This window comes from Anoplolepis gracilipes, chromosome 10 (assembly GCF_047496725.1).
Source record: "Anoplolepis gracilipes chromosome 10, ASM4749672v1, whole genome shotgun sequence".
Lineage (NCBI taxonomy): Eukaryota > Metazoa > Arthropoda > Insecta > Hymenoptera > Formicidae > Anoplolepis > Anoplolepis gracilipes.
The window spans coordinates 2,611,302-2,634,908 of NC_132979.1; the positions used below are offsets into that span (position 1 = coordinate 2,611,302).

At 36.3% G+C, this 23,607-nt stretch overlaps 2 protein-coding genes across 4 annotated transcripts in view; one reads left to right on the forward strand and one right to left on the reverse strand.

Annotated features, from left to right (window-relative positions):
• LOC140670071 (apoptosis-resistant E3 ubiquitin protein ligase 1) overlaps window positions 1-23,607 on the reverse strand; it is a 66,650-nt gene that overhangs the window by 29,125 nt on the left and 13,918 nt on the right. The window lies entirely within an intron of this gene.
• LOC140670080 (serine protease inhibitor dipetalogastin) overlaps window positions 1-23,607 on the forward strand; it is a 50,247-nt gene that overhangs the window by 13,507 nt on the left and 13,133 nt on the right. The window contains exons 1-2 of one of the 3 annotated variants that reach the window (XM_072900546.1): window positions 5,156-6,262; window positions 6,726-7,707. The exons of 1 other annotated variant lie outside the window; for it this stretch is intronic. In XM_072900546.1, the coding sequence (XP_072756647.1) occupies window positions 7,653-7,707 (55 nt within the window). In that variant the 5' untranslated portion in view covers window positions 5,156-6,262; window positions 6,726-7,652. Of the gene's footprint in view, window positions 1-5,155; window positions 7,708-23,607 lie in introns of those variants that run through there. One more of the 3 variants, XM_072900544.1, reaches the window with a different exon arrangement.

A 23,607-nucleotide genomic window follows, 5' to 3' on the forward strand; every position in this document is an offset into this window, starting at 1 on the left:
TCGTCTTCAAGAAAATTAGGTGGAAAATCTCTCTCTTCTTTTCAAAAATAATATGAAAAAAATCAATTTGCGTTGTGGGGGAACAAAAAATTCAATACCTGAATAAATAACTTGTTCTGGCATTCTACGTTAAAATAAATCTTCTCGTCTTCAAGAAAATTAAATGGAAAATCTCTCTCTTCTTTTCAAAAATAATATGAAAAAAATCAATTTGCGTTGTGGGGAAACAAAAAATTCAATACCTGAATAAATAACTTGTTCTGGCATTCTACGTTAAAATAAATCTTCTCGTCTTCAAGAAAATTAAATGGAAAATCTCTCTCTTCTTTTCAAAAATAATATGAAAAAAATCAATTTGCGTTGTGGGAAAAAAAAAATCAATATCTGAATAAATAACTTGTTCCACTCGAGTCTTAAAGTGTGTGTTTTGGTTCAATTTCCTATAAAGTATATATCCTCGATAAAAGTATGTAATATCTAGATACAAATAAGTCTCATCTTCGGCAGAGTAATGCGAAAAAGTGATATCCGAAAATAATGGTCTACATCGATCGATAGTATCGAGCCAAATAAAAATGATAATACGGAGGAAAATAATGTATTAAGTAGATCAGGCACACGGTGAGAGCGGCTTCAAAGCCGCAGGCGAGCGCTCGGTAAAACATGCAAATTATATACGCAGCCGCATACACAGGTATAGAGTGTGATATTCCTGCGGTATTATCGTTTCATCGATCCACGCTTCTGGTAAAAACTTTGGCCACATGAAAACATTTAGCGATTATCTTTTTCGCTGGAAAAGAGATGAAGCGTTTCGAAAGATTCGTGTCAAGTCTTTATACTATACGCGTTTTACATTTTATATATTTACAGGTATTTTTATCGTGTATACTGCACGACAGGCGAACGTGCGAAGGATTTGATTTTAAACGCGGTACACAGACGTAAGTCGTAAACAAGATTTGAAACGACCGTATGTCTTAAGCAAATTGAGCGCAATTTAATCCGCGTGTCCAAGTGTCATTCTGCATCCGCTGATGCAGCGAGTGGGTGGTCAAGAGGATACGATAATAACGCGCGGCGCGACGCGACGACCAAGTGTGACGATGCGCGAGCAAGTGGAATTTTTGACAACTCGCGCTGTGCGTGCGCGAAATTTCGCACAAGATCTTGAGGAAAAACACGAAGAGTAAACACATCAAGTGACTCTCGAGTTTGCCGAACGACTCGTATACTCGGATACCGGCGTCGTATAAAAACACGTTTGGCAACACGCATGCACAGTTTGTTTGACGCTATCTCCGCAGATCTGATTGCGACGGATTAAGTTGGATTGGTGTAATAAGTTGACTAAATTGAAGCGACATGCAGAGCATCTCGCTCGTCTTGCGGTGAAACGGAAAAGACGCGCAGATTGCATTTGTCGCGCCACGGCTAACCAGACGTAATATCATCGCGCGTTAAGATTAAGCGTGATTATCGCGCAGAAAACGGCGGTTGAGTCCGTTACGCAAATGCTATGTACGAGAAAACCGCAAACTAGAGTTGTAACAGCAGTGTCGAAGACGCGTCTATTAAAGATCTTCTGTATCATTGAGCTGTTTACGATCACCGTAACCAATTTTGCTGCGTTGAACTGACGACCAGTACTAGTGTCAAAATCGACTTATATAACGCGCGACAACATATCCAATTTAGATAGTTTAATGTTGATGGTCGAATATCAGCCATCAGGGTGGTCATTAGGTCTCGAAAGTTCACTTGGTGGTTCTCACATTTATTCCCGACATCCAGCCTTCATTTCAGATCGCATGTCTTGCGGTTTTACATACCAAGGTGTACGCGGTCGTGTTTTTTAACTGGCGTGGTATCATCGCCGATTGGTCTTACGTGCGATCCAAATTACGGATGCGCATTGCACAAGTGTCACACCGTCCGCACACGTGTCCGCGTGTCCGTAATTATCCTACTGAAATCGTTTTCGATGCGAAAGGAAATTTCGTATCGTTCGCGGTATTTCCGTGAGAAACGATAATTATGTCAATAAGACGGAGAGTCGCATGACTGGTCACTGTGTACACGAAGCAGTCTTTTTCGCAAATAAAAAGTCCGTTCGTCACACCGGATAATCCGGTTTTGCCGACGTCAATCAGACTCTTTTACTTGACGAATAATATTTTCAAAAATTTTTAAATCAAGAAAAAGGTCTTAAATTAAATCTTCTCTCTCTCTCTCTCTCTCTCTCTCTCTCTCTCTCTCTCTCTCTCTCTCTCTCTATCTTTTCACTTTTTACACAATTTATTTAAAATTAAATTTATATATTTTCCCTAAAAAAAATCTATCATTTTCGCTAAGCTATCTGAATAAAAATTAAACAGAATAAAGATAAAACATTGTAATATAACAAATATGGATTATTGTATAAAATGACAGGTGGAATAGTGGCGTTAAGTTATTTTGAGGCATTAATGTTTTATTTGTTAAAGAAAATACGCTTCGATATATTATGACTAATAATACTAGAGTGGCAAACTCTATGCTTCTTTCACGAGAAATAGATTACAGGAAATGTGCGGTACAAATACAGCATCAGGAATGGGCTTCGTGCTTTCGCTTTAGAATTCTTGCATCTTCTGTAAATTTCATTCGTATCGATTTCTCGCGGACTCATACTAGAAAGAATCTTGCAACTATCTAATCCAGAATTATCTTGCGAAGAGACTTGGTTTCAATTTTTAAATCAAAGCAGCGATGTGCTTTCCAAGTACATGGTTTACGAGTGTACATGGTACATAATAATATTTCAACATCAGAATATCATGTGGACTTTTAACATGAGCGAAATGTTTATTTAAATGGAAATTCGCAGAGATAATCACGATACCATAATTCTTTTTCTGTCGTTCTGTATTACTTGTCTTATCTCGCAAAGAGAATAGCCTCCGTCCGATGTCCGCAGCAAGCCTTTCGTTTTCTCGTTTTTTAAGAAAAAAAAAAAAAAAAAAAAACACATTTTTTCGAGAAGTACGAACAACAGAACAAGAGAAAACGGACGACAAAACCGGATGGTGCGCAGGCAAAATTTAAAAAACTTTTATCCGACTTTAATTTATGTATATACCAGGACACGAAGAATTTCTCTTAATATCATCGTTTCGATCAATTGATATTTTTTTGCGCTAAATTATTTTAGTTCTTCGTCTCTTTTTGAAAACAGAATGAAAGAAAGACATAAAGAGATCGCGAAACAGTTAAATAGTTGATGAAACCGGTTCATAAAGTAATAAATCTGGTGCTATAAATGATTCGCCAAACTCTAATCCTTCCTCTAATTCTTTTTAATCTTTGTCGAAATGTTAATAAGCTTATTGGCTTTGTCACTCTTATCGAACCTAACCAGAAAATAAATTCGACTCTCCTAAATTACTTCTTCAAGAAACTGGATCACCCGGAATGTATCGCTAAAACGTGCGTATTCTCACATCTGTTTTGGAATTTCGCTTAACTACTCAGGAGACTAATATCATTTAACGACAATCTAATCTAACGGTACAACATATTCTGGATTGGGGTAACGCGACAATATTTTATTTTTCAACCTTCTGGACAAATTGAATTCGCCTATAGTAATACGTTCACACACACACGTTTGATCTGAAATGCCGTTTTATCAGTGTGCGTGTGCATATGCGTGTGTATACATATAATTAGATCGGTTAATGACCGTGCGCCGTCGTAAAGTCATGAAGGAAACACCGTAAAAGCACAATCAGAATGCTTTACGCGCCGTGTATTAAGCATAAGTCTATGATTATGTTTCATGATTAGAAACTCACAGGAAAAATGGAATCATAACGAATAAGAATAACCGAGCATCCGATTCCAAGTTTTTTGACCGATGCATCGAGTCGACAAAATCGACAATGTAAAACAATCATTTCTCCGTGTGTTTCGCATTATTCGAAACCTATAAAGATGGCGTTTATTGGAGCATAATACTCTCTACTGAATCTTTATATCTCTCTTAATTAAGACTTCCTTGAGTAACGAGACTGTATAATTAACGCATCAACGCGATTGGATACTTCTCTTATCCTGATTATTAAAATGATTTCTTCTCATACTAATTAAGATAACTTTCGATGATTTTCTCCCGACAACGGAATCCAACTTGATGATAAATTTACGATATCTCGTGCAAGTGCAAGTACGCGCCAATAAAGTAAATCACACCTTCGTTTGATACAAATCAGCGCTATCGATCGATATTCACGCCGTTATTAAATTATATCCGCTATTAAATTATATAGTTGAATATATCGAGGACGTTGAAGAAAAGTTCACTTTTTTGGTCAGATTGCTCTTAGTTGATAGAGTACACAATTTGCAGGATGCGTTCAGAGCTGACTGGTTATTGGATTCTGCGAAGCTACACTGTTTACGCAGTTAATTCAAACGTGGTGTTTGACGTTTCTGGTAACACTTGCACTTCAAAAGTTGAGAACATTATTGATATGTTTCATTCCGCTTACTTTGTATCTTTGCATAAACAATCTACCATTTCGTTATTTTTGCGAATCAATTTATTTGGAATTAATTTATATTTTAACAAATATTATATTTATTTTTACTTTTGTAAAAACAATTTACGTGTTAAAGTTAATGAAATTTATTCAACTAGAAAAGACAAATTTTGCGAAAAGATATTTAATAATAATAACACAATAAAGCATTATTTGAAATCTTGCTGTTATCATTTCTCACAGAGATGGAGATGAGAACCACGGCAAAAGAGGGTCGATCGCAATTGATCGCAAAATTGGGTTGTGAACAAAAGCTGCGGACGAGAGGAGACACACGCTAACTTAGCTATGTAAAGCGGCTTCTCGGCATGAGAAAGGCAAGCTTAGGCGGCACGGTTGTGTTCACGAAGTGCCGCTTATTAAGGCAGATAATGAGTCCATTCAAATTTAATCCGGTCAAAAGGTATCGCCGACTCACGTCGTACATCCGTCACTCGAACGTGTCGCACGGCTTAGAAGACGCTTATCAACGTATTTGCGCGTGAACCACTTGTCGCCTCGTTCAATAAAAAAAAAAAATAAAAAAAAAATAAAAAAAAAAAGAAAAAGAAAAAAAAAATCACATCAATCTCGACACGATTCGTTGTATCGCGATAAAGGATAGGAGATATCACGCGGGAGTTTTTGCCGGAGAAACGTGAATCGCCCGCCGTGAGATACCATCGTCGCGTGTCCAAAGGAACAAAGGAGCGGATTTATAATTGAAAAGCAGTCGTTCCGCACGTCCAACCTGATGCTCCGAACCTAACAACGCGAATCGTTATCGAAACGAATCGTCGGATCGACAATCTTCGATTCGACAATGACGAACGAGGTATTCGCTGCTACTGCTGCTGATTCGCGTTCTCGATTTTACAACCGAACAAAGCGCGGAAAATCGGTCGTATGAATCCGCCGGTTAATCTTAGACCGAGTATCGATGTTAAAGGCACAAGTAGGTTAATGGCTTAATGGTAAAGACTAGAGAACACGCGAGAAAGAGAGAGACGCGTGCGTATGTGTACGGGCGAGCGTCTCGCGATTCACTAGCGCTGACAGCCGATGTTGATAAACGATCGCTCGCGGGCCTCGCGGACACTGCGGGATGTTTCGGTTGCAGCTGCTGCACGCGAAACTTCTTCCCGCGGGTCACTGCCACACTTTCAAGGATACTGACAAGCGCGTTTTTAGCCCTCCTTTGACCGTATTAGGCCATCCTAATGAGCGCAACGAAAGCGATTTCGTCGAATCGCGTACGCAATCTCTCGTTGCGCTTCGTCATTCGATCACTTCAAAAAGCTTTCGAAAGCTATTTTATATATTGTACGATTAATTAATTATTACCGGCTCTGATGTATGTATTTTTTTTTTTTTTTTTTTTTTTTTTATAGAAAATATGTTAAATTGAATAAAATGATTTTGATTACGTGCAAATAAGGGATAAGAATTGAAGTTGTTTTTATTTTCGCGCGACTTCTCTTCTAATACTGTTCTCTCTAAATCTCCGAAGATGTTTTAATAACGCATTATTAAATTTCTAGCTACTGTGCACAAAAACAGACTACTTTTGCTTTAATTCCTTCCGGAATTTCTCCCGGGAAAGAGACCGCAAAAAGACAAAACCACATGTCAATCGCGCAGCTGCGGTGTCAGATCCGCGGCGGAGATTCGTCACGCGCGTGAAACAACCGCTTAGAATCGTAAGTAGGAAAGGAGACTAATGTCGCTATCGTTAGCAAGAACATCCCCTCGATTTCTTACGACACTTCAATTAGAAAGTATAGCCACCAATCGCGCGCGCGCGCGGGTCACGTCGCTCATCATCTTTTCTTTCCTCGTCCCCGAAGATGCAAAAATATACTTTTAATTAATCGGTGGCCTTCTCGGTGGTTTCACGTCCCCTACACGTTTATTCAATCTCGGGTTTCGCTCGACCTACTCGGCTTTTATTATCGGCGGCTTTCTCGGAAGCGCTCGCGCCGCCGTTTCTTATCAGTCCTAATATCCTAGTGTGACGCGTCTAAATTGAACTTGAAATGCTAAAAGTCGAACGGAGCCTATCCCGATAATACGCGTATTATGTGTGTTCTATATGTATAATACATACATATTGTACGCGATCAGCGATGGAAATCTCACCTCGCAAGCTCATTCTTTTTCTAGCCTTCTCAGGAAAATTGTATACTGGGCACCGGATATATTATCCTCTTGCGAAAGAGGACCAACACGGTCGCCGATTCTCACCCTTACATCTCGTTCTCCGTACCTCGAATCGTCGTTATCATCCGTGCGATCCGTGTCAGAATTGCATGGCCAAGTATCCTTGACCTCCAAGCAACCGTGCGGCCAGTGGGACGAGACCCTCTCGCAGACGATGACGCGAGCTACCGGGGAAATTGGTCAAGGAAGAAGCAGCGGAGGAAGAACGACGGAAGGAGCAGAAGAAGGACGTCTGACGGTGGCGGAGGAAGAGCTGGCCTAGAAACGTCGCTTCCCCGGCGCTTCCCGACGCATTCGACGACGAGTTTTACCTTCAGAAGCGACCAAGGAAAGAGGAGGACGGTGGGGTACACGCTTCTTTCCCACCTCTCGCTGTCTCGGGCGGCACAGCCTTCCTCTCCTTTTGACGGTCATCGTCGACGATGATGGTAATGGTAAATGGCCCATGGAGAGGCTCTCCATTCCGCGCCTCCACTGGAAACGGGAGCACGCCACGTGAAAGTAGGAAGGGGAGGCTATAGCCAGCCCGACGTCGCTTCGTGCGCCTCAGTCGTTCGTGGACCTCGAAGGACGATAGAGGTCGAAGAGGTCTCACTTCCTCCTCTCCTGGCCTCCTCGCGGACTCCTCGCACGCTCTTTCCTCGAGTCTCCTTCTCGCCGGTCTCTCTTCTTCTTCTTTTTCTTCTCTTCTTCCGTTTTCTCCTTCGCTCTGCTCTACTCTCGTACGACCTCGGTGACGAGGGGGCCTCGACAATAAAATAATCATCCGTTGAAGCCCAAGGATTCCTCCCGCCTGCGTGAGGATAACGTTTCGTGAAGTCGCCGCATCGGCAACATCGTGATATTAAGCGAGAAGATATTAGCGGAAGAATGCGTCGTCAACTTTCGCTCGTCCTCGGGATCGTTCTGCTGGGCTGTCTTCAAGGTCGGTATCAGTTTTGAGGATATATCGAGAGTGCCGCGATCGGGATCACGTTCGAAATGTCGTAGAACGCGTTGAGTGCACCACGTGTTAATTTAAGTATACTTATTTAGGATTAAATGAATAGCAAAAATTCAACAATAGTATAACGAGTTAATTTTTAAGGCAATTCGAATACATTAATATGCTCTCTGTTATGTGTTCGTTTATATAAATGATAATTCCATTTCATTCGTCAAATAATCAAATGATAGAAGCGAATGTTTATATCATTTCTTTATAATAATCTCCCAACTAAACTTTTGTTTTTTAATACACTTTTCAAAAATAAAAAAGCTATTTGCATTGTCATCGCTCTTTGCTTCACACATGAGTAATTAAGAAATGGACAAAACTAATAGAGTCACAACCAGAATTCATTCATTCTTCTATGAAAAATGAACGATGGAGAATATTTTATTAAAATTCTCGTTAATGACCCGCCATAAAACTTTAGCGGAGGATTCGGCATGTTAGAATCCATGAAGAACATTAAGATCGATAAGGAACTAGTTCAAAGACTAAAATATTTAAATCCCGATAATGTTTCGCACTATTTTCGAGATTGAAGAAATATTCTCACGAAAATTCTTCTCCTTAGCTTAATTGTATAATTTAACTGAAATTTATTTATAAGAGTATAAATTGCTGCTAAAGAAGAAAAAACTAGCACTGATATACATCAATCGTCAAAGGAAAAAAAAAAAATATTAATACTTGACATTCTAAGATTTCTAAGCAGATTCAACATAAATCATTAAAGTATCTACTTAAATAATTTTTTGACTGTCAAGACGTATCTATAATTTAATTTTGTTTATATAATTTATGTCAATCTATTAATGCATAATTAAATCAGTAAGAATTTTCTATATAATGTAAACAGATAAACACAGTATTTCTAAAATTAGGAATGCATAGTTTTAATGAAATTTTATTTAAAAAATTATCAATATTCGGTATTAAAAATCGAAGATCGTAATAGTGATGCTTTCGAAAGAGCGCGCGCAAACGGGACACATTTAATATAAAACTATAGAAGCGATTAAACAGCTATTTAAAGTAGGAAATGTGACGAGGTGTGAAATTCAGATCTTCCATTTACGTATAGTCTGACACACGGAAGTTACGGTCCATGAGTATATGGCTGTGATTAAGAAACCGTTCTCTTCCTCGGAGCGAGGAGCAACAAGTAAATGAGAGCGACAAGGTTTACCGAAATTCATACATAGTATACATAAATTTATACGCAGTACGCACACACACATACGTGTCGACCTGTATGCACCTTCCCCTTTCGCTTGCGGCGAAGGGCGTTGGTAGAGGGGCACCCATTGAACCCGCCGCAGGGAGCCCCGGCATTCTCGGTTAAATGCACGACGTTCTTTCAGGGAGGAAAAAAGGAGGCGGAGGACGAGTGCGGAGAGAAGTTTTTCGTTTTAATCTCTCGCATGCTCGCATCCTCGTGCACAAGTCGACTCACAGAGCCGATCTTGTTCCTCTTTCTCTTGACTCCTCTCGATTTACGGTTCGTTGTATGCCCTTTTGCTCAGTGGATTGTCAGTGGCGTATCACGTCGGTGGTACATATACTTTTCAATTTTTATCCGCGTATCTCAATGACTGAATTAAATATTAACAAATTAAATTAATGTAATTTATAATCAGAAAGAATTCTTTCTCGGTAGTGGTTCAAAAGTATAGCTTGTTGTATAAAATATATTATAGTAATTACAAAAATTTAATTTAATTTTTTATATACAACATGGAAAATCTTTGATTAAAAAATTATTTTTGCATAATATTTCTTTTGTATGTATATAAAAAATATTACGCAAAAAAAAAAAAAAAAAAAAAAAAAAAATAGTGATATAATAAACAATTTTTTTAATCAACCGCGTTTATAATCTAAAGATTTATTTAATACCGGAAATATCCAGGGGCTACTGCATCTGTACGATTGCTAAATGAGGTTTGTTTGCATCCGTATGAGAGATAAACCAACTCTCCGAGGCTTCTCCATCTTATAATTTTTTTTTCTCCGTTATCTCTGAAGGAATGCACGCGCACAGCGCAACCGGGAGATACGTGACGGGTCTCTTGATGATGGTCTCGCGGTTGGAGTTACGGAGGTTACGCTACTGCCGAGCCCTTATAGGTCGGCATCGAGTGTTCGGCCGGGTACATAATACGTACGTAAAACGACGGGGTTGACGTGTCTAATTAAGTATGCTAATCGTCGGCTAAAACTCATTGCTCGTACGAACGAGTCTGAAAATCCATGGAACACGCGATGCGCGCACAACTCGCGCGAGCGTGCGTGAAAAATCGCGGAAATAACAAGTAATACCGCTGGGGCCCTTTACGACAGCGACCCTCTCACCTCCCGGTCGTAACCGACTTCCGATCCGCGGTCTATAATGACGCTTGGAATGCGTCGTGGATGTCGACGAGTGGGAAAGTAATCTCGTCCTCAGACGATAACTGCCTTCACTATCGGGCGAAGCCATCGTTCGCGCAATTCATCCCTTAATTAATTGGAATCCCCGGCAATTTTTATACCGCAATTAAGTAATCCGAAACGATCGACTTACAAGTAGGCGATTAAATGTGAACGTTATGTTGATCTTAATCGCTGCTAAATATTTTAATTTATGAAACTTACTAAAACGTTTACGAGACAAAACCAATCGTATGTGCTTTACGTTAGACATTTAATTTCCATGCTAATCGTTTTACGCGCGAAGATTATCATAGTCACAAAAACATTTAATTTATATCTTACAACGATTATATATGTGATAAAATAAAAGTACTGTTGGCTGAATTTTATACGCCAGACCAAATTATCTTCATTAAAAAGCGATTCGCGATTGTTCGCGAATAAATATATAGCCGTCATCATTGAGATTACAGTTATTTCTCATATTCTGTCAGATCACGAGATAATACTGTTTCGCCGTACAGACCTCGATCCTTAAGCGAGTTTTAAGATCAACGACAGCGAAAGCATACATAACACGTGGCACATCTTGAGCTTATGTAAATTACGATCATCATCGACCAAGCTATCGCGACGAATAAACTTTTATCGCAATTGCCATTTTACCGCCATTGCTTAGTGCATTTTATATGCCAATTAACAATACGCCCTGGATTTTACTGAGCCTTTAATAGCCGATAATTTGCAGACGTAATCAGTGTCGGACGCGTTTCTCCCTTTCTACACCACTGATCCAGCGTCATGAAACGATATCGTTTTTTTCTAATCGCATGTCGTCGCGTTGGTTGATTCTCACTTCACGACGCGAGTTTCATTAAACCATCAGTAACGATAAATCACTCGTGCGCGTGTTCCCGCTCAGACCAAACGAAACGACACGAATGAAGTTGGATTTATAGGTCCCGAAGATAAAAGAGAAAGTTAAAAGAGAGGGGTAAGAAAAAGGGGAGGAAAAAAAGGGGGCCTTAAAATCTTTGTCGCGGACCGTGGGATTTTTACTTCCGGATATGTACTTTTATGAGAAATTTCTCAGGATAAAAAGCAAATTGTTGTTGACCCTCTTTGAATACTCAACAAGTTTCTGCTACAAAGAATTCCAAACAATAAAATGTGTGTTTATTTCTTTCAGCCCTCTGTCGGCGATGTTTCCTTATACATATGTAAAATCTCGTTAAAGAATACAATTATAATTTATACAATTATATTTTATTGTTGGCTGGATAGCCGACATATCTTTAACATTGCATTCTTGCACGTCATAATGACTAGGCGCTTAGTTCTTAATCCTCTGAATTTTTTCTCAATTATTCGAATAAACGCGCGCCCATTTCTTTCGGGAAAGGTCTGATGGGATTTTAATTCTTCAATAAAAGCTTCTTTGTTCTTTGATCGTTTGTCGGTGCAATTTGTAGCAAGACACAAGGGAAGGAAATAAGTGAGAGAGGGAATAGCAAGAGAAGGGAGATGTAGTTGCATGCGCACGGGCCCACACATCTTGAAAATTGCAAACTATTTTCATTTGTCTCGAGCAGCCCACTTGAAATATTAAGAGATATATTATTATTAAAGTACAATGTCGAATTGCTTGCATCTGATGCATTTTGGACATTTCCTTTTATTAAAAACTCCCACTTACAATATTAAGTGTTTAAAAATTCATTATCATTCTTTTTACGCGTTTTATGAAAATATATTTGTTAAAAAATGTTACTTTGCATTCATCAAGAGTATTTAGTTATTTGACTTACGAATAAAGTTTGCCTAAATCTTTATTTTTCATTGCTAAATATTCCATAACTATTTTATAGATTTTTTAGAAGCTTCTACTACGTATTTTATGTATTTTCAGAAACTGAATTTGTTTAAAAAAAATTGTTACTTTTATTTTGTTTTTTGCATAATCGTAATTCAACGCAGTGATTATATAAACGTGACATTGTTAAAAAATTTTTAAAAAAGAAACTAATTTCTTCTAAATAATAGCAAACAGCGCGCTTTTTATGTAGGCTTACATTTTTTCAATTTGTTAAATAAAAAAAATTCTATATATTTAAAATTATTTTACTTTAATTACGTTTTTTATTTTATATATGTAATTATATATATATATATATATATATATATATATATATATATATAAAATATTTTTCTTAATCTTCTATAATTCTATAATTTTATAGTATTATATAAAATTCTTGTTCTTATTCGTTTATAGTATAAAAAGGTAAGTCGTTTTTACACACACTTATATATAAGAGTATACCGTATATTAAAATAGAATAAAAAAATTATAATTTTCGAGACTATAATATTGTTGCTGCTTTCTGACTAATTTTAATCGATTTTGATATTTATCTTCGCACTATTACTTATTTACATACATTTGTGCGGAAAATAATAATAAAATTCTTTCAAAAAGTAATATGTTAACTTTAATATTGTCTTAACAATAAGAATACAGAACAACACAAGGAACAAATTAATAAAATAATCTTAACTGTTTGAAAGATAAGTTTACATAGCAATCAATTGAAGTATAATATAAATGAAATAAATCCCTCCATTATTGATTCTCGAGACGAGAATTTTAAAAAGAGAGGACCATGTTGCGCTTTCTATGTTTCATCTTCGTATCAAAGTAGCAAGTCAAACTTAATATTTACTGTACTCATTTTCAAGAGATCATCTCTTAGCACGTTGTCGAATTATTTATTAACAAAAATAATTTATATAAAGAGCTAATATCTTGTAAAGTTTTGTGATTGCTAAAGTGCTTCGTGGACTCATCTTTCAAACGACTATGATTATTCTATTAATTTTATTGTTCCTTGTATTCTTATAGTTCAATATTAAAGTTAACATTACCTTTTAAAAGTGTCATATATTTTTTTGCGCAAATGCTTGTAAATAAGTGACAAAGATGAATATCAAAATTAATTAAAATCAATCAAAATCAGAAAGCGCAACAATAATATATCTCGCAACTTATTAATATTCTTTTACCAATTTTCTCTATTTTAATATACAATATACTTTTATATAAGTGAGTGTAAAAATAACTATTTTTTATACTATATAAAAGAAAAAGAAAAAAATATATGTATATAAAATTATATATAGCAGTTATAATATCGTATATATTGTGAGTGAGATGAATGGTACTGCTGTCGAAAGAACTCTCAATGACATATGAATGCCTGGTTAAACTGTTAGAAGAGCCGGAAGAGGATGAAACGGAAAATGTTTTAGACAAATTTTTTTCTTTTATGAGAAAGTAAAAGGGGCGAGAAAAACCAATGGGTACACGTGAATATCTATGAAATAATATCTAGTGTATATATATATATATATATATATATATATATATGAATATATATATATATATAAATATATATAATTGCACAATATAATATTATCTAATTTAACTTTTGTATTTAGAAAATTTGCAAAAAAAATTAAATTTTGATAATGTGTTGAAATACATATAATCTTTTTTTTTTTATCAGAGATATCTTAATTTAAACAATATAATAATTTATTTATTGTAAAGAAAATGACTCGAGCAATCAAGATGCACACCTGTCTATTTAAATGCAGCATTTTACAAATGGGCAAGTCCACGAATCGCATGCCATCAAAATAACAAGGTGATTGTATGTACGGCATCTTCGCGTTTTGCACGAGAGATCGAAGCCGTGACGGCTTCATTTACAAAAGAGACTCGATAATGGAATCATTACACGTTGTGCTCAGGTGCCTCGATAATTACGAATGGTCACGATCGTACGGAAAACCGGGCGATGGACGTGTGCCAATCAGTGCGAGGGTCCCGTAAATCGCTAATTGTCTGTATCAGCAATCGTCGTGAACTATTTTTACGCTGCTAAGTAGAAGCGCTGAAATTTATATTGACGCTTGCTATCGTTGCTCAATATTAATGGCAGTTTCGATACCGTACAGTCGCGATTAGATTCTCACGATCAGTTATTTAAGTAAGAATGTTGTCGTCGATTATAAATTCAATTGACACAATTTTATCGACATTAAAAACAGCATAAAAACGAGGAAAAGTGATGTCTTATTCATATACTTATCATATATTCGTCGTTATTACGGTGTTTCATATTCATATGTTCGGAATAATCCGTTAAATGATTTGCGATAACGCAGCTCCTAAAATGATTGAAGATCTGGTTAATCGATGAATAAATCAGTGTAATTGGTATCATTAAGGTGGACGATATATACTTAACGCTCAGTCCCGAGCAGTTAGTCGCTTATAGTACTGAATGAATGGTTCGTTAGTGCCTTCCCTCTCTCAACAGCATGACAATATTTATAACAAATACAAATCAAATTCGTAGACCACCTTGTAAGCGATGGAGAAAATTCTTTTTGCTCAAATTTTTTCCAGCTACGGTAAATTCTCTCGATTACGATTAAGATTCCTCATCTTTCCTGGTTTTAATAGATAATAATAGATAATAATAAACTATATCGGAAAAAAAGAGAGATTTATATTTGATACAGATATCTCAATTGTATAAGAAATCCATCCTTTTAGACAATTTATAATTAGTGAAAGAAATTAAAACATAATTCTATTTATAATTTTGTCATATATATCTTAATATATATATATATATATATATATATATATATATATATATATATATATATATGTAACATGTATTTTATATGTGTGTGTATTTTACTTGTTTGAATGTTTTCTATACTATATTTTACTACACGTAAAATTATAAAATTTTGTCAAGTTTTGTTAATTATAGATCATCTAAAGTGAGTTTAATGTATAAAACTTTTCTACAAAATAGTGGTTTTGCCTCATTTTTTCTCGCGTTATATTTGACCCTCCCAATTTATTTTTCTGATATTAATCAATGGACTAATTAATTTTTATCTTGACTTGAGAATCTTCAGAAAGAATTCTTACCGGATAGTCTCGCAACTTTAAAAATTATACGGTATAAATAACGAAATTACGAACGGTTTAAATATAATTATCTGAAAAGACAATTATATCGTTTGTCGTGGGCAAAGCTCTATGTAATTTGTGATTATCAGTAAATGTATATACACATGCTGTAAAGTTTGGGTAAGCTTGAGCGATACATGTCGTACGTAATGGCTAAAAGTTGTAATTCAATAGCAAGAGCAAGAGTTGAGCGGACTGTTGAGATGAACGGCCGTAAAAGATTCGTAAATGTGTGTTACGCAAAGTGGTGAGGCGTTTACTTATATGCCATCCGAGTCTCGGCAGCACGCACTAGAGATGCTATCGAAATGGTTTGTCGTGTCGGCTTTATTTGCGCACGCGGAGCGGCTCGTAGAAAATGTAAATTATTCATTAAACGGCGGATACATCGCAGTCACGTTTCTCGTTCATTATCAATTTTTATTTTGTCCCGTATACGACTTCCCCACTAGAATATTCAACGATGTAGGATGTTTAAAAATATCGAAAACTCTGTTTCATTTTTTTGCAAATTTGATCTACAATTCACTTTAATAGTTGCGTTAATAATTGCATTATCATTACTCTCAATTAATTTTATCGGCGGCAACTTGAAACGTGTTATTTTATAACGATTAATTAAAGACTCTTGGTTCAAAGATTGGATTAATTCCGCTTATAAATCATATCTGATCATGTAATTTCATTGACCATCTTTTTCACAATAGGAACAATCGCTTTCTTCGTGGGCAACAATAAATCCTTTCGCAGTATTTAATAGACCGTGTAGAACATTGTAGCAGAAACTTTTTTTCAAGGATTAATAATGGCAAGTCATTGCGTATATCATACCTTTCATGATTACTGACACAGAGACGTCCCACTTTTAATTAAAAAATCATTACTCGAAATACTTAACATTGTTACTTTTTTCTCATGACACTAGTATGAAATATTCATAACATGTATTAAATATATTTGACAGCGTAATAATAGAGATAGATTGCTTAATAAAGTTGAAAAAAAAACTCGTTTCATGCGCGAATATTTGTATTAGCATATTTAAGACGTGAGTAGCGAAAATTGAGCGTTTTTAAAAGAAGAAGATTCTCGTCTCGAGCATGAAGTTCACATTATCGAAATCAATCATCGAAATCAATTTTAATAATGTTTGACTAAATTTGAATGTAATTTTTTGCAAATACAAGTGTATTATGTCCAATGTGTTCGCGTTATGTATATTTCATATTTCAAGATCAATTTCATCAGTTTCATCGTTAATGACTCTGTTAAATATTGATATAATATTTATCATTCGAGATTGACAATTAATCAAAGGTTCGAGAAAGATAGTTGAAAATAGAGAAATAAAAAACAAAATTTATATATCGTTTCTGATAGATTTATCGACTGTTATTTTTCAGAAAGCTTTTCTGCTCGATGAATCTCTTAAAACGGAATAAAATATGAATGTCACTTGGATATTAATTAATTCGATTAAATAGCTATGATTATTTTTATTGAGATGCGACGGAATCTGATTTTGCAATACGATTATTATAACGAGCGTAGAGTTAAAAAACTATAAAATTACACCCGGTTCTTCCTCTTAATTAATCTTAACTCCTGGACAAGTCATTAACTTTTAATCGACATGTGGTCATTAAGCAAGTTGGTGGACAAGCAAACTAGACGATTAGCTGTTTTGGTCGTCTCAGACGGGTCAGTCTTAAACACCGTTATTGTGTCATCCGTCGATGCTTGGCTTACTTTGTTGACCCGGAGACCCAGTGAATGTGTTCTGTGAATGTCAAACAAGTATATCGTTCGCGCGAAAAACATGCCCGGCATCAATTGCGAGTTAATATTCGATCTTTAAGCATTATTGCACGATAAATGTCGTAATAACAAGCGTACTTTAGGCAGGCAGTAATTTTGCACTCTAATGACTCGTAGGTACGTATTTATTTGCGTGCAATCGAATCGTGAGTAAGGCGTTCAATTGCACAATCGAGCTCGCAAGATATAAAATAAACAAGTTTTATAACGTGATCTTTGGATATAAGTACTGTAGTAATAAACTGCCATGGCGTGTTATTTAGTGTTTATTCTTACGTTTATATACTGTGTTCGAAATATCTTGAATATATCATTAAGGTTGATGTAATTAATTTCATTATTAATTACATCGAGAAAAACACATTTTATTGTTAATTTTTATATTATTATATTATTGAGATAAGGATAATAATTTATTTATGCTTTTCAAACGTCATTAATGTTTTTGCATTTATTGTATGTGTCACATAAATTACAAATTATATTTTTAATTTGTCCACGAAATTAACATAATCGTACATGTCAAAAACGGTTGTCAAAAGGAAGAAACTGTGTAATTTTACGCTCATAAAAGACTACAGGAACTTATATTCGTACAAGAAGAAGTCCTAAAAACACTATTTAAATGGTAATAACGTGCATGTAATGATTTATTTTTTTAAATAATTTATTTGATTTCGAACGAAACATGCAAAGGTACTGCAACTATATAAAATCGTCGATCGTTAAATTATTCCGAGAGATCTTATTCTGCGTACATTTCATTCTGCATTACTCGAGAAAATTTATGTCAATTTGAAACACATATTTTTTTAACACATACGTGTGCTGCTCGTATGAAAAAATAGTTTTAAGCGCGGTATTCAAAATATATACAAGATGGCAATAATTTTTGCATAAGGGCTTTCATACCGGAATATTTGCATCTTTCTCGCTTGCAAATGCATGTATATTTTTGCCTTGATAGATCAAAAGGATTCCAGCACTCAGCAACGGTATTACGTTAGTGAATTATTTCATTTAATAGCGTTAAGGTATCTCTGCGTTTTCTTTTTTCCCGCGAGTATCGTTGCACCGTGTTCCAAATACCTTATGCATCACGGTATAATATTCGCCGCATGCAATTCAAATCGTAGCAATTTAAAATAACTCTGAGAATAATTTACACTTTAAAGTCGTCTACGTAGGATTCGTGCTCCAGATTTTCCTGAGCAGGGATCATCACGAGAGGACTTGTTTTCGATACTTTGATAGCTTATTCGTGATGAGTTATCTGCCAAAGATTTTAATAATAATATATAAACTTTTTAGTTCAATTACTCTTTGACGTGTCTGGGGTAAACTTTCGACGACAAACAACATTTTCGATACATTAGGATTTATGTATTCGTATACAAGTCGAGACTTATATATTTCTCGCGGCATTATATCTTGAGATTGCTTGTTGGAAGCGACAGGCTGCTCGAGAAATCGTATGGATGGGAAAGCTGACGGGAAGATTCTTAGGAAGAGAAACGAATGATTAATCATGGAGCTTGCGTAATAATCCATTAGAGATTCTCGGTGGTTTGCACAAACGACCGCGAGATAGTTTCCTCGGGCTAATAAAGCCGGCACAATCGTTTCTTTTACAGTCGGAAGACGATGGAAACTCTGACCTAGACTTAAGTAGGTATGGAGGTAAGGTCGAGGTCACTTTCGTACTCCCTGTTGATGAGGCCACAAAAGCTACCGCGATTAGATCCATCTCCGTCAAATCAAATTGACAAAAAGCTTTCACTCGAATCACATCGATGGCCGTCATTAAGACAGTCGACGACAAAACGGTGATTAAAAAAGAAAAAATTACCGCGTCTCTCTCCATTCGACGTTTCTCTTTTCGAGATCGAAATTGATAAAACCGTTAATAAACCCTGAAAGGCGATCACTTCGATATATTATTGCAAAGATATAAAAAAATTATCAACGACTTTCGCTTCGTTCCCATTTCGAATATATTTCGAACTATCGATGTGAATGTCACTTTAGATGAATTGAAAATTGCTACCGTAAGTCACGCGGTATAAGATGTTACAGTTAAGATGGGTTTTTTCCGCGGCAAAACAGTCATTAACTAAATGATGACGTTCTATCCTTTCGCAGCAATCAATATCAGGCTACTATAAATTAGAGGCCGAGACTATCATCGTGAATCTTGCTAACAAGAATAGGGGCGATTTAATGTTCGATTACTTAATTATTTATAATACTTTATAAAAAAGATGATTAATGACGATCTTGCAAAAATTGTATAAATTTGATTAGAAACTTGCTTACGAGGAATAATATTAATAAAATAGATAAAATAGCAAAGAAGTGATATATATATTATTGTTAATTAGTGATTATCATCTCAAACTTCAATCTATATTGCCTTTAATCATACATAATAAATTTTACGGAAATAATTTATTATTTATTATAATGTTTCTCGGAGAATGAAATGCCGTTAGGACAGAAAATGAGCAGGAACAGAAGCCGCTACAACATTATATCATTATACTCTGTTATTGGTTTCTATTATTAGCGATCACCGACAGAGACTAAGGCGCACGATGTCGAACCTGCAAATTAGTCACGGTCGACAAAGTTCAACAGTAGGCATATTTGCTCCGTCACAATAAACAATATAATCAGACCTTCATCTTAGATACCTCAATCGACTCTAATTTTTTACTACACTTTAATTTTCATTTCTCTAAATATATAATACATGTAAGACGTAGTCAATATTTGTGCATTACACGCAATTTCATGCATCGTCCTTGTTAAAGTTCAATGCGCGCGTGAGTTAGCTCTACAACTTTCAAAGAGAAAATCTAACTTTAAGCAGAAGCGCTGACGAGTTTCAGCGGATATCACGTGGCATACGTGTGCTTTATGTCAGAGCAAACGTAACGAGCAATAACTTTGATGTTTCGCCTATTTCTCCGGAAATTTATGACGTAATGTATATTTCTTTGTGAAACGTGAAGCTACGCCTACAAGAGAGTTAAATTAGTGAAACTAGTAGCGGTAATAATCTATTTAGCGTCCGAAATCAATTCTAAAAAAGATAAATTGAATTCGAAAACTGGACTATAACCGAAATTGAAACTAATTTATAAGAGCTACCATTTTATAATTAATATTAAATTTATCTTGTTTAATTCATAACTTATAGTTAGTCTACCGTTAAAAGTACGCGCGTACACAAATGTTATGAAATTCATCTTACTTCTCGCAAGTGCAGTAACCAACTCCGATGCAATTTCGCCGTCCATAAGTCTCGACGATAAAACGGACAGGAAGGGATTACATCTCCTTCATTGCTGTATGACTTAGTGATGCGTCTTTATCCATAGTTAATGCACCTATCGCATTAGCGTGAAACGTATATATATCTCAGACTTTTAAATATTATTACAATCAATTATTATAATACAATCTTCAACATTTCGCGATATTTGGATAAGGAAATGAAAGAATTTGTATGATATAAAATTTATAATTTAAATAAAAATATTCTTCACAAATAAAATTAAAGAAATATATTCTTGACGAAAAGAAAAAAAAAAAAATATTTAACAGCACATTTAATTTCATTTGAACGTTTCTGCATAATAGTAGTTGTGTAAAAAGCATTCTCTGTTTTTCCCTTCTTTATTTCATTCATTTAGATTCATTTAGATTCCTACACGTCGGTTAGAATTGCAATCTCGTTAAGAATTCGTAGCGAAAGATCGAAAGAATCCGTCAGACAGCTTGTCGAAATACACCTTTGCACAATGACATTTTCCACATAGCTATCTGCCGTTATGCAAATTCGCTCGAGGTACGTCTGTCGAGAAGTTTTTTTTTCCGATGAATAAATTCCGCCGCGAAATGAAAACATAATTTATCCCGTGTTCGCGATTTAACGTGCACTTTGTTGCCTTCGCCGTCCGTTTTTTTGCCGCTGTCATCCCAAACCGGTAAACTAATACGCGTTGAATACTTCCGGAGTAACTTGAGATTATCTTTTGCGCGGCGTGCGAGGCGCGAAAACTTCATGGCCCTTCTTCTGCCCGTGTAACAGCGTGAGGTATAATATACCTTCGAGACGAGATGACGATAAATTCTCAACTGACCGTACACCATTGGAGATATATATCGTTTCGTGTTAAGCACCCGAGGTTATAATCCTTCTGGCGCCGATGAAAGTATATACGAGAGACGAGCGGATTCAATTGCGTTATCACAACTCGCGATTCGATTAGGAAAATCAAGATATCTTATGCATCTATCATTTACAACGCAGTTTTACAACGCATAAAAATTTGCATATTCTGAATATAAACAAAATAACTTTTGTTATACTTTGCGGACAAACGCGATTCAACAATAATAAACGAGTTACTTTTTGCAGGAGAGGACACGTAGGAATAAAAACGCGTCCCATTTGCGTTTCGCGTTAAAAGTAGTGGCAAAACAAGCGCGCGCAGCGTTATTGTCTTGCAAATACCCTGAATTAATCACATTGTGGCATTATAATTCTACCGGCAAACCAACTGGTAAACAATAAGCTGGAAACCGTCACACGGTCACGCGATGTTACTCGTTCGTAGAAAGTAGCACTCTATGGAAATGCTACTGTCAACTGCACTCGAACGGATTATATCTCCAGCTACAATCTCTTATCTATAATAAAATCTCAACATTTTAATAATTTTCTGCCTGACAATGTTAATATCCTAGATTCCTAGATTATTAAATACATATAAATAATTATACAGTAGAATATAATTTCATGATATTTATCGCTATATATTTGCACACTCAAGTTTGTTTTTGTAAAAGAATCAACCGTACAAAAAAAAAAAAAAAAAAAAAAGAAAGAAAAGAAAAACAAAAAAGCATTTTCCTATATGCATCGATTCACACGAGCGATTCGCGAGAGAAATAAATCGCGAAGAAGCTTGCGAACAACGTGATAACGCAATGTACTTGATCACCAATTAAAAAAATTATCGCTGTTATCGCACATCACGCTCAAGCTGGGTGACATAATCGCGAGCTAACGTGACAACACGTTCATTGCGTTCCACGCACTGGGCGGTCGCGCGCGTAAAAAGGTGCGAATGTGCCTGTCGCAATTTTCCTCACCAATGAGGAAAAACAGCGGCTGGTTATATATATATATATATATATATATATATATACGGAGAGAGGAGAGGAAGTAGCGCGACGACGTCTTTGCCATATCGCCGTCGCCGACGTCGTCGAAGTTTTCTCCGGGTCTATCTAACGGGTTGGAATGCGCGCGCGCGCGCACGCACGTGTGGGCACGTGTGGAAGAAGATCGACGATCCGAGGAGGCAGTTTTTTCGCCCCAGTACTCCACTTACGACTCCACTTCGACTCCACTTAAATCGAGACTTCTTCGTCGTCGCGCGCGTGACGACGGCACACATATCGGCCGCGTTTTTCTTGCGTTCGACCATCTTTACGTATGTATCTCCATGTGTGTCCCTTACATATCCAGGGATAGCTGGGGTAAAAGCGAATGTAAGTGGGACGAGAGTGGCTCTCGAGAGCGCCACGAAAGGGGGTCGCGCTCGGTTATCGCGTGGCGTAATTAACGGCGGCCCTTGCTCTCTTTCGATCGTATTCATTACGCGAATAACCTCGCGATTACCCGGGCTTCTCGTTTTTATGGTCGAGTTAAAGCGCGCTGTGAAGCACAGAACCCGCTGTGTTTCTTTCCTTCGGCCTTTCTTTCGGACAAGATGGCATGATAGATCCAAAGTGGTTTTATAGCCAATGGCGAACGTTGAGAGTTTCGGGCTTTGCTCGAATGAATGGCTTCTTCTCTTTTAATCATCGTATGCCAGAGAGCCTGCTGTAAATAAATTACAGCGGAGAGCGTAGTAAATTAGCATTCTAAAGTTCCTGTCAGAGGATCAAGCGGTAACGAATTCCACGCGATACTCTGACATCTGTTTCCCTGGAATCCAGAATCTCTTTGGATACTAGTCAGGTCGTGCTTGTTCGTCGAAAGACGAGGCGTGAATATCAGACGTAATTGGCAAGGAAAATGCGTATTTAACGTCAACGTCCAGTTTTACTTTAAACGCAGACGGTATAATTAATGAGAGTTACCACATTATTTATCGCAATCATATATTCGGTCACTACAACTTTTGTTATAATACACTAAACCGAGGCTGTTATTAAAATAAATCCTGACATCGAATATCGACGCAGATAATACGCGTATAATTTATTCAACGTCTGCAATAGTTATTTATCCATGTCATTTAACCAAAATCATCATTTTTCGATTATCGTATGCAGATTTCCGTCAACATGCCATTCAGTCAAGTTAGGATTAATCATGTTCGATGAATAATTTTATTTCCACGCGAATGCTTTGTTGAAGGTTTGAACTGTCGCGTCTCTTTTTTTCTGCACGCAATGCCCTTTTCATCGCATAGAAATAGAGAAAATATTGTCGCGAAATAAGAGGGAGAGAGAAATACGTGGATCGT